General features: G+C 46.3%; 1 protein-coding gene across 7 annotated transcripts in view; it reads right to left on the bottom strand.

The window, feature by feature from the left end:
• TMEM192 (transmembrane protein 192) overlaps window positions 1-12,151 on the bottom strand; it is a 90,037-nt gene that overhangs the window by 39,858 nt on the left and 38,028 nt on the right. For all 7 annotated transcript variants that reach the window (XM_077279452.1, XM_077279457.1, XM_077279453.1 and 4 more), the window contains exons 2-3: window positions 9,013-9,159; window positions 5,603-5,861 (exon numbers count right to left, since the gene is read on the bottom strand). In XM_077279452.1, coding sequence (XP_077135567.1) covers window positions 5,603-5,861; window positions 9,013-9,159 — 406 coding nt within the window. The remainder of the gene's footprint in view (window positions 1-5,602; window positions 5,862-9,012; window positions 9,160-12,151) is intronic.

Genomic DNA, 12,151 nt, shown 5'->3' on the forward strand with positions numbered 1-12,151 from the left:
AATCCTGTCCTGTGTGATACCGACTGCTGAGCCGTGTATCTATTCCTGTCCTGTGTGATACCAACTGCTGAGCCGTGTATCTAATCCTGTCCTGTGTGATACTGACTGCTGAGCCGTGTATCTAATCCTGTCCTGTGTGATACTGACTGCTGAGGACACAGTACACGGGACAGGATTAGCTACCCAGGACTAGATTAGCTACACAGGACAGAGGCAGCAGTGGTAGGTGTATATAGAGGCAGATAGTGGTATACAGAGGCAGGCAGATAGTGGTATACAGAGGCAGGCAGCAGCGGTATACAGAGGCAGGCAGCAGCGGTATACAGAGGCAGGCAGCAGCGGTATACAGAGGCAGGCAGCAGCGGTATACAGAGGCAGCTAGCAGTGGTATATAGAGGCAGCTAGCAGTGGTATATAGAGGCAGGTAGCAAGGGTATATAGAGGCATGTAGCAGGGGTATATAGAGGCAGCTAGCAGTGGTATATAGAGGCAGCTAGCAGTGGTATATAGAGAAAGCTAGCAGTGGTAGGTGGTATATAGGGGCTGGTAGCAGTGGTAGGTGGTATATAGAGGCAGCTAGCAGTGGTATATAGAGGCAGCTAGCAGTGGTATATAGAGGCAGCTAGCAGTGGTATATAGAGGCAGGTAGCAGTGGTAGGTGGTATATAGGGGCTGGTAGCAGTGGTAGGTGGTATATAGGGGCTGGTAGCAGTGGTAGGTGGTATATAGAGGCAGGTAGCAGTGGTATATAGGGGCAGGTAGCAGTGGTAGGTGGTATATAGGGGCTGGTAGCAGTGGTAGGTGGTATATAGGGGCTGGTAGCAGTGGTAGGTGGTATATAGGGGCTGGTAGCAGTGGTAGGTGGTATATAGGGGCTGGTAGCAGTGGTAGGTGGTATATAGGGGCTGGTAGCAGTGGTAGGTGGTATATAGGGGCTGGTAGCAGTGGTAGGTGGTATATAGGGGCTGGTAGCAGTGGTAGGTGGTATATAGGGGCTGGTAGCAGTGGTATATAGGGGCAGGTAGCAGTGGTATATAGGGGCTGGTAGAAGTGGTAGGTGGTATATAGGGGCAGGCAGCAGTGGTAGATGCATAAGAAAATAAAAACTCTGTACTTACCTTCCGTCCTCTCCCAGGATGTGCTGAGTCATGTTCAGGGCAGAGCAGTGTGACGATCTCCCTGCTCTGCTCTGAACAGGTCGGTAGTGATTGCAGCCTGTAATGTAATACTAAGCACAGGCTGCAATCACAGCTCCTCGCTGCAGATACTTACCTCGGACCCTCGGCAGCAGCTTCTCCCTGGCAGCTTCTGCCATCGCTCGCACTGAGCTGTGTGTGTGATGGCAGAGGGAAATAAACAAAATGGCCGCGATCTCCTCTCACAGCTGTGACGTGGCAGCTCAGTGGGCGTGGCCAAGTCACAGCTGAGAGGCAGGAGGAGATGCTGTGGGAGCCGACCGTTGGCTCCTATGTACATGGCTGCCGTAAGTGAGGACTGCAAGTGTCGTGCCCAGACACTCACACCCACACTAATGAAAATGGCGGCCTCCAGTGGTAGAAGTAAAAGCAAATAAATAAAAAAGTATGAAAGAGGTACATTTACTTTTGTATTAAAAATAATTGATTATATAATCAATAATTATTAATACAAAAACTAAAATCACGGCACCCTCCCTTTAAGTCCCAGAAGAAGAGGGTACCCCATTAAGTGACCAGATTTTGGAGATTACACCTGTAGATAAATTCCTAGAAGGGTGCAGTGACCATTTACTTCATGGATGTTTTCCAGAAACAAGCAGCTGTGGACGTGGCAGAGTTAAAACTGCTAATCTGCCGTTATAGTGCCCTGTAAATCATGCCCAGCTCATGCTTCTGGAGACACGCACCCATAAATTAGGCGGCATCTCGTCGCTACATAAAAGCCAAACATGTGGGCACTAAACGTGGCTTACTCACACTGTGGTGCTCAGAAGGGAGGGGGGCATTGGGAGCGCAGAATTTGCTGCGTTTTTTTTTTTTTTTTGGGGGGGGGGGGGGGGGCATGGAGCCATTTCGCTCCTCCAGAGCCTTTGTTCTACATTTCTGTTAACAGATGACGGGCCTGAAGGGGATCTTTTTTTTTTGTGGATTGAGTTGAAGCTTTTTTGTTGGGAACATTTTACATAATATTTTGCATCACAATCCGGTGCTCTACGCCGAGTGCTTTCATTGGGGTTTTCCATCTAAATCTCCAAATGATAACATTTAGATTAAATCCCCAAGGAAACCATTCAGTATAATGAGGCAGCAGAGTTACTATGGACTCAGTCTGGCCTCTGTCAGTACGATTACAGTGATAGCACATTTCTTTATGTAAGGCTAGGTTCACATTGCGTTAAACAGGCTGCGTTAACGCAAGTGCCGAAATGTGTTCGCGCTAGCGCAGATAGAGCTAGCAGATGCTCCATCTGCGCTAGCGGTGACGGACACAGAAACGCTGCAGCCCGCGTCCCAGGGTTCGTCACTTAATGACGGCACATCGCTTGTGCATGCCCATTGTGGGCGTGCGCTAGCGATGCATCCGACATAGGGCTTAATGGCGGCGTTAACGGACTGCCTATAACGTAATGTGAACCCAGCCTTACGCCGCTTTTACAGAATTTAATTTTATAGAAAAACTTGTTTTTACATTGCTTTGCTCTGAGCACTATAACTTATTTCTCCTCTGAGCTGAATGATGGCTTGTTTTTTTTGCAGGACAAGATGACATTTTCAGATATACCATTTTTATTTAGACTTTTTGGCTGCGTTATGCCACTTTTCTTGGCGGTATGATGAAAAAGCATATAGTTTTGAAACGTTTATTTTTATTTATTCTCTCTGTTTTACGGAGTTCACTAAAGGAGTTAAATATTGTGACAGATTTATAGGTTGAGTCATTCCAGATGCAGAGATACCATATATATTTTCAATTTAAGAAAAAAAAAAAAAAAAAAATCTGGCTGACGCAGATGTTGCCATAGCAACGATTGGGCCCTCGCGATGACGCCGATCCAGATATCCAACTGCAGTGATGACAGCATTTAGGGGGTTAAATGGCCAAGCTTCTGACCACTATCAAGCGGGCAGTGCTTTTATGCACACATGATCGCCATGACTTAAGTTTAAGTAATTCTGTGGGAACCCATCCCATGACGTAAACTTAAGTCAAATGTTGTGAAGAGGTCAAGTGGTGTGAAGGAAAAAAAAATAAATAAAAAAAAAAAATATATATATACATACACATGATATATAGCACAGGCCACGTAGTATATAGGAGCCATGTAGTATATAGCAGACAAATACTACGTGGCCTGTCCTATATACATACATACATATTGTAGAATACCCGCTGCGTTAATACAGCCCACACAGTATATAACAGCCCACGCACTATATACCAGCCACGCAGTGTATAACACAGGCGACGTAATATATAAACACTGGCCACGTAATATATAGCACAGCCCACGCAGTACATAGCAGCCACGCAGTGTATAGCACAGCCCCCGCAGTATATAACACTGGCCACGTAATATATAACAGCCCACGCAGTATATAGCAGCCACGCAGTATATAACATAGCCACGTTAGTATATAGCACAGAGATGTAGTATATAACAGAGCCCACGCAGTATATAGCAATGTGGGCACTATATGCGTGGTTTAAAAAAAGACTTAAAATAAAAAATTAAACATATACTCACCTTCCGAAGGCCCCTTGAAGTCCTGGCGCCTGTGTGCGGTGCACGCGGCAGCTTCCGGTCCCAGAGTTGGTATGCGCGCAGGACCTGTAATGACGTCGCGGTCACATGACCGTGACGTCATGGAAGGTCCTTCTCGCATAGCATCTTTGGCACCGGAACCTGCCGCTCGCACTGCCGAGGACAGTGTGTGTGTGTGTGTGTGTGTGTGTGTGTGTGTGTGTGTGTGTGTGTGTGTGTGTGTGTGTGTGTGTGTGTGTGTGTGTGTGTGTGTGTGTGTGTGTGTGTGTGTGTCCAGGATTGGCATCTGCACCGTCGCAGCTACAGCAACAAAATTTTGCACAGTCACACGTCTGGACCCTGAGAGTGTCATGGGCTATGTTGTGACTATGTTGTGAGGCGAAGTTAACCCCCACGTGTTCCAATTCACCAAACAATTTTGCCTCTATCTACATAATGGGGAAAAAGTGAAAGGGAATTGACAGCTGCCAGATGTGAACAAGGGGGACATAAAGAATGAGAGCGATGGCGCCAAAGAGTATATACCATACAGTTGCTAAGGTGGGGCCCCGACATGGGATACTCACCACACACGGGGATATGAACACACACACACACACACACACACACACACACAGAATGCGCAACACACTACCACGTGCTTGAATACATATCACCCTCAGCACACATTTCACCACACATACACCAACCTCGCCACATAAAAGTCGAAACACAAAAGTCGCCGCTCAAAACTCGCCACGCGCAAAACTAGGCTCACGCAAAACTCGCCACACGTGCAAAACTTGCACACGCGGAAAAATTGCCACATGCACAAAAGTTGCAACACATCAAAAGTTGCCTCACACAAAAAGCACCACACAACTCGCCATGCGCAAAACTTGCTGCACACAACTTGCTACACTAACCTGTCACATGCAACTCGACACAAAAAGTTGCTACACGCATGTCGCCACACAAAACTCATCTCACAAAAGTCGCTAAATGCATGTCGCCACACGCAACTCAACACACAACTTGACACATGAAACTCACCCTAAAAACACACACAAGTCTGGTATTATCCTTCAAAAATAAAAATCTGATTAATAAGCAGACAAACTACAAGAGCAACAAATGTACCATATAGGAATCCGGCAGCTGTCAGTCACATGACCTGTCTATTATGTGTATGTGTGAGCTAATATATACTGCCAGGGGGGAGGGCTTCCTGTTGGCTGGGGATTTATCAGGCTGCCAATTTAGCTTTCAAATACTGAGGTAAAAATACTGAGCAAATAACGTGTGAACGAGGTCTAACACAGGAGGAGATGACACACAGATATATACTATATACAGGAGGAGATGACACACTGTTATATACTATATACAGGGGAGATGACAGGTATATACTATATAAAAGAGGAGATGACACATAGGTATATAGAGGAGGTATATAGAGGAGGAGATGACACAGCAGGTATATACTATATATAGGGAAGATGACATACAGGTATATACAGGAGATGAAATACAGGTCTATACTATATATAAGGGAGATGACAAAAATGTATATACTGAGGGGAAAATGAGAGGTGTGAAGTGAAAATGAGGGGTGTGAGGTGAAAATGAAAAAGGTGTGAGTGCAAAATGAGAGGAGTGAGGGAAAATAGTGGAGTGATCGGAAAATGACAGATGTGAGGTCGAAATGACAAGTGTTAGGGGGGAATGAGAGGAGTAAGGGGGGAAAATGAGAGGTGTGAGGGAGAAAATAAGTGAAGTGAGGTGCTATAACTAACCACAGATATTTACTATGCCCAGGCAACGCCGGACTCTTCAGCTAATATATATATTATATATATTTTACAAGTATGGCGCTCTTACCTGTAGAGAGAGTGACCAGGGAAACAGTCTTGAGGTGCCTGACGGACCAGTACAATTTTAGATATCCTCGGCCCTTGGCTCGGCAGTGCTGGTGCTGAACAAAACGCTCATTGATCACGTGAAGCAACCACAGGAGGACTTTAGCAATGACCACAGTAGTGCTCAGATTAAGTGGCGCTATGTACCGCTTGCACATTTCCTCTTCACCATTAAATACGCAAAAAAACACAGCTACACAAGTCAGCGCTACAAACGCCACCTGTGAACAAAACAGCAATTACTGGGTAATTTGGAACACCGATTTGCCAAAATGGAAAATGTGAACATTTCTGAATAGCTATATGTAATAATCATGTGCAGATCCGCTCCAGAAAACTTGGCTTGAGAAGAGAGAGAGAAAAAAACACACACACACACACACACACACACACACACACACACACACACACACACACACACACACACACACACACACACCAAGAAATGTTGTAACGTGTAGTTCAATAGTGATTTCAGCAGGGGAAAAAGTAACAAAGTTCCCTAATAAATAGCTGGTACCCCAGAATATATCGGCTTACAGCATGGAAGTAAATTTTCAATTAAAGGGGTTGTCTGGGCTTCTACATAGGAGAATATAACTTGCTGTGTGTACCTATGCATCTATCTAATCTGGAGTCGCCAGGGTCTATTGAGTGTCAGAACGAGGCTCCATAGATTGTCGATTCGCCGGTATGTCAGATTAGGTGGACTACATCTGACCAGCGTGGGATTTTTTTTTTTTCTTTTAGTGATGAACAAGGGAGTGTATATTCCAAAAAAGTATTTTTGCGGGGGTTTTTTTTTTTTTTTTTTGTCTATTGGGCTAGCAATGGGGGATATCTGATAGACACTTCTCCATTACTAACCCCTGGCTTTGAGGTCTGCTGAAAAATCAACCCCAAAAACTCTTAGGCTAGGTTCACATTGCGTTAATGGGTTAACGCTAACGGACTGCGTTGCACGGCAAATATGTCGCAATTAACGCCGTGCAACGGGTCCGTTAGCGCACCCATTGACAGCAATGTTATTTTTCCCTGTAGCGCATGCCATTTTCGGCACGCGCTAGCGATGTGCCGTTCTTTTGTGACGGACCTCGGACGCTGCTTGCTGCTTTTGTTGCGGACCTCGGGGATCTGCGCTAGCGGGGACGCCGAACGCGGACCCTAAACAAACATTGCGTTAGTGCAATCCGCTAGCGCTATGCGCTTAACTGATTGCCCTAACGCAATGTGAACCTAGCCTTAGGCTATGTGCACACGTTGTGGATTTTGATGCGTTTCTGCAGCATTTTTGGACGCACGGAATTGCATCAAATCCGCATTGTAGTGCACAAGCAATGTTAATCAATGGGAAATTGACAATTGGTGTGCACGTGCTGCAGGAAAAAAAAAAAAAGTGCGGATTTGCAGCGTTTTACTTTCCGCAGCATGTCAATTCGTTTTGCGGATCTGTAGCGTTTCTGCACCCATTGACTTCCACTGAGTCAGGCAAATCCGCAGGTTTAAAAAGATCTGCGGTTTTGCTGCGGAGTTGGGTGCAAGAAACGCTGCAGATAGGAAGGTGAAAGTGTTTGGGCAGAGACTGTGTGGGGAGAAGATGTGTGTGTCTGCGTGCGTGCGCATGTGTGTCTGCAGTTATCGTCCGATGGGAGTCCCATCCGGCTATGCCTGCTACAGTGACAGCTAGCTGATGACGGGACAGCAGTAGTCCCTTCATCCGGCTGTGTATAAAAAAAAAAAAACAAAAAAAAAAACACACATACATATAGTACATACAATATAGAGTGTATACTCACCAGACACCTAGCCCCCGATCACCTGTTAAAAAAATAAAATAAATAATCCAACAGTATACTCCCTGATCCGATGTAACCTATTTAATAGCGAGTGTCCCACGACAATCTCCTGTGGAGAGCTGTCACATCGGGAGATATGACCGCTCTCCAGGGGCTCCGGTTATACAATGACGGCAGGTAATCCTCCGCACTGTATCCCTCCGCCGAGTTCAGCAGAGATCATACGGTCACTTGCGGCACCGCTGCGTGGGAAAATTCTCACGTAGCAGTGCCTTACAGTGAGACTGAATTCATTGAACCCTCAGTGATAACACTGCAGGAGCCATTGTCTTGTCAGTGTGTCACTGGAGGCCTATAGAGCAGTCACATCTCCTGATGTGACTGCTCTACAGTGGAGATAGTCGTGGGACACTAGTTATTAAATGGACTGCGCCGGACCAGGTAGTATTTGTGTTGGTTTTTATTTTTTATAGGAGATCGAGGGCATCGCAGGAAGTAGGCGTAACAATAAAGATGGCAAAACTGTGTAGTGTTTTATTTCATTATAATACTTTATTCGGGCTGTGTCTTTATTTAACCCTTTAACATCTATAGGATTAGTAATGGATAGGTATCTTCTTGACACTTCTCCATTACTAAGCCGGCTTGATGTCACCTTACCATACTAAAAGGTGACATTAACCTCCTATTACCCCATATGCCACCGCTACAGGGTAGTGGAAAGAGAGAGGATCCATTTCTGGGGTGGCTGTGTGCTGGCTCTCTGATTAGTTATTCATACTGAAGATTTCCGACAGGTCAATGATTCCTCACTGACCTTCCCCCTAGTTTACATAATGATTATACATACATATTGGGAAAAACAAAAACAAAGCAGCTTTCTGCAGGTACTGTGTATATAATAATTAGCACAGTAGCAGCTATCTGTGTATGCAGAGGTGATCCAATTGCTGCTACTGCACATGGACCAGCAGTGCCATCTTGGAGTTTGACATTTTTTTTCCTCTGTCAAGTTGGCACCGCCGGCGCGGTAGCAGCTATCTGATCATCTCTATAAACACCGATAGCTGCTACTGCGCCATCTTCAAATGGATTTTTTTTCTGGAATATCAGGATAACCTCAAATATTAGTTATACAAACAGTACACTGCAGTGCAGGTGCCACGGCTGGCACATACCTGAAGGGTTCCCCCCCCCCCTTTCTTCAGTATGTACATATAATATTCATTATGTAAACTAGGGGGCAGATCAGTGAGGGATCAGTGACCTGTCAGACTGCATTATGACTAGCTACTCAGAACATCACATGAAGACCCTCCACAGGCCGCCCCAGGGCACGATCATATCACTAATCTTTATTTTCAGTTTGGAGTTAAACAACAACCACAAGATGGATTTCATCAACCAAGGTATCATTTTAAATCAGTATAATGGCGCCAACCTGACACTTTCTGTAGGTTACTCAGCACAACCCGGCTGTCAGGTTCTGTTTAATGGCAAAAGGATGTCATTTGTATAACATTTGTGCACAACAGACAGAATATCTGCATTTCTCTATTCTTATGAGACTGGTTACCTGTATTAGAAGAAGTAGAACGACTACACAGACTGTAGGGACAGGGTGGAACTTTGGCCGGGTATCAACGTAAAGTTTGTGTGACGGAAGGAGTGGTGCATTCAGCAAGTATTCGATATCTGTACTCTGGGTCAGCTCTCCAGAACTCTGCATCAGAACACACACAAAAAAATTATATTACCAAATATATCCATCTGCCAGCAACTGAAAACAGACATGACAATACAGCCAAAGCCATCATGAGTCATATGTCTACATATATTCTTGACATCTCAAACTAGCACATTTTTGGTATATTATGCAGAATAATGGGTGACCATTCAGAATTTATTCCATCAATCCATATCACATCTACAGACAAGCTAAAACTGAATTAAGGGTTTGTCCAGTTAAAACAAAGTCCCATTTATCCAAATGATCGGATGTAACATGCTGGTAGTGATGCCCAACTGCACTTGTATCACCTCTATAAATTGGCACGGCAGGTTGGACGCCCGACCATCGCTCCATGCATTCTCTATGGGGCAGTCTATAGAGGCTGAGTGCAGCGCACAGCCACATATGGCATGGAGAGGTAGTCAAACACTCCATTCTAACGGGGATAAATGTTCTCCTTTGCACTAATCGGAGGGGTCCGGATGGGACAGGCAATAAAACAAGTTAAGAGTTATCAGATTACACCTGCATTTCGGAACTACAGTTGACCAGAATGCAGCAGCAAGACCAGCCATACATAGGGCAAACTGGTTTCCATCTGCGGTGATGGCCATGGAATACAATTCTGGAATGATTTACTCGCCGCTATGACAAGCTTCATTCATACATGAAAGTATATATGAGGCTCCATTGTAGCAAACTAAAGCACCCGTCACACTAAGCGAGGTCGCTAGCGAGATCGCTGCTGAGTCACAAGTTTTGTGACGCAACAGCGACCTCAGTAGCGATCTCGCTATGTTTGACACGTAGCAGCGACCAGGCCCCTGCTGTGAGATCGCTGGTCGTGTCGGAATGGCCTGGACCTTTTTTTGATCGTTGAGGTCCCGCTGACATCGCTGGATCGGTGTGTGTGACACGGATTCAGCGATGTCTTCACCGGTAACCAGGGTAAACATCAGGTTACTAAGCGCAGGGCCGCGCTTAGTAACCCGATGTTTACCCTGGTTACCATTGTAAATGTAAAAAAACCCCAAAAAACAAAAACACTACATACTCACATTCCGGTGTCCGTCAGGTCCCTTGCCTGCTTCCCGCACTGACTGACTGCCGGCCGTAAAGTGAAAGCACAGCACAGCGGTGACGTCACCGCTCTGCTGTTAGGGCCGGCACTCACAGTCAGTGCAGGAAGCGGACGCCGGGGGACGCGAAGGTGAGTATGTACTGTTTGTTTTTTTTACATTTTACACTGGTAACCAGGGTAAACATCGGGTTACTAAGCGCGGCCCTGCGCTTAGCAACCCGATGTTTACCCTGGTTACCCGGGGACCTCGGCATCGTTGGTCGCTGGAGAGCTGTCTGTGTGACAGCTCCCAAGCGACTAAACAGCGATGCTGCAGTGATCGGCATCGTTGTCTGTATCGCTGCAGCGTCGCTAAGTGTGACGGGGCCTTAAGTCTTCAGCTCCTCCAAAATAATAAGGTGGAGAATCCCTAGTCAAATATAGATTCATTCATATTGCACCAAGAAAAGCAATGTTTCTCTGTAAAGTGCAGCTGTTCCATTAAACAATAGAGACGCATGGTCCTGAAAAAAACCTCATCCAAAACAAGTTAAAACAGTTTTAGGTACATAGTTTAACCCCTTACTGACTCAGCTTGTATTGGGGTTCATCACAAAGCCCCATTTTCCCCAAATCTGATGTCACTTCTACATAGCCCAGTGATTGCCACATTCCACTTAACATTAGTGGCCCTATTAAGTGACCTGCATCTTTCTCTAACAGCTGCAGCCAGAGCAGAGTTTAAAGGGACTATACAAACCACGTACAGGCGCTTGGTGCCTCATGGGTGGGTCAATCATTAATATACACCTTCCCACCTCCATGGTTTCCATCCTTCTCTGGCTATATGAAGCCAGAGCTGTCAATTAAAGGGGAACCTGTCAAGTCCTTTTTAGCATGTAAATTGTCCCCAGTGCGTTGTTAGTGATGCAATGGGCCAGCATCAGCACCACGCAGTCTTCCACATGGCCCAGTCTCGGTAGCCGTGATTGTGGACCACACTCTTCCCCGATTCCCACACCATGAGGATGAGACAATTGCCAACAAGTTATGTTATTGCGTCAGCAAGTCAGGAGGAGGACCAGGGTGCAAAAGTGGAAGACAAGGTGGTGGACGATGAACTCACTGACCCAAACTGGGAAAGTGACAAGCAGAGGGAGGAAAGCAGCGCACAGGTGGAGGTAGCCACAGCACTACAACAGACAGGAAGAGGCAGTGGGTTGACCAGCGACAAGGCAGGCAACTGCTCCCCAGAGCACCAACTCAGGTGAAGTTGCCAGGACATGGGTTAGGTGTTCACAAGTCTGGCACTTTTTAAAGACTGTACAGTTAACCCAAAAATGGCTATTTGCAACATCTGCCATGCCAACATCAGCAGGGGTAGCACAACTACCAGCCTAACCACCACCAGCATTCCCAGGCATGTCAAACGCTTTCCTGTCACTACATGGGCCAAACGGCAGTGTCCAGGGAGAGTGTCTGCAGGTGACACCACTGCCTCTTCCCCTGGTCTATGTGCACGCCAAACCTGTCCATGACGCAGGTGAAGATGCTCAGGTAGTGCAGCTCATCCAGGATGGCACATCAATGCAAGCTGTGGCAAGGTTTGCTGTGTCTGTCAGCGTAGTGTCCAGAGGCTGAAGGCCCTAGCAGGAGACAGGCCTCTCTGACCTTTCCAGGCGCCTGCGCACAGCAGTAATTTGCTCTGCCCTCAACAGGGCAGACAAAGTATGCCTGCGCTGGAGCGTGAATACAAGAAGAGGACGTCATCGTAAGAAGATGGGAGGCCCCGGACCACGACGCCCATCGGACCAGAACCGGACCGGGACCGCCCCTGGGTGAGTATAATCTAACCTCTTTTTCTCATCTTTCAGGATACATCGGGGGCTTATCTACAGCACTACAGAATGTTGTAGATAAGCC

This window comes from Ranitomeya variabilis, chromosome 1 (assembly GCF_051348905.1).
Source record: "Ranitomeya variabilis isolate aRanVar5 chromosome 1, aRanVar5.hap1, whole genome shotgun sequence".
NCBI classification, from domain to species: domain Eukaryota; kingdom Metazoa; phylum Chordata; class Amphibia; order Anura; family Dendrobatidae; genus Ranitomeya; species Ranitomeya variabilis.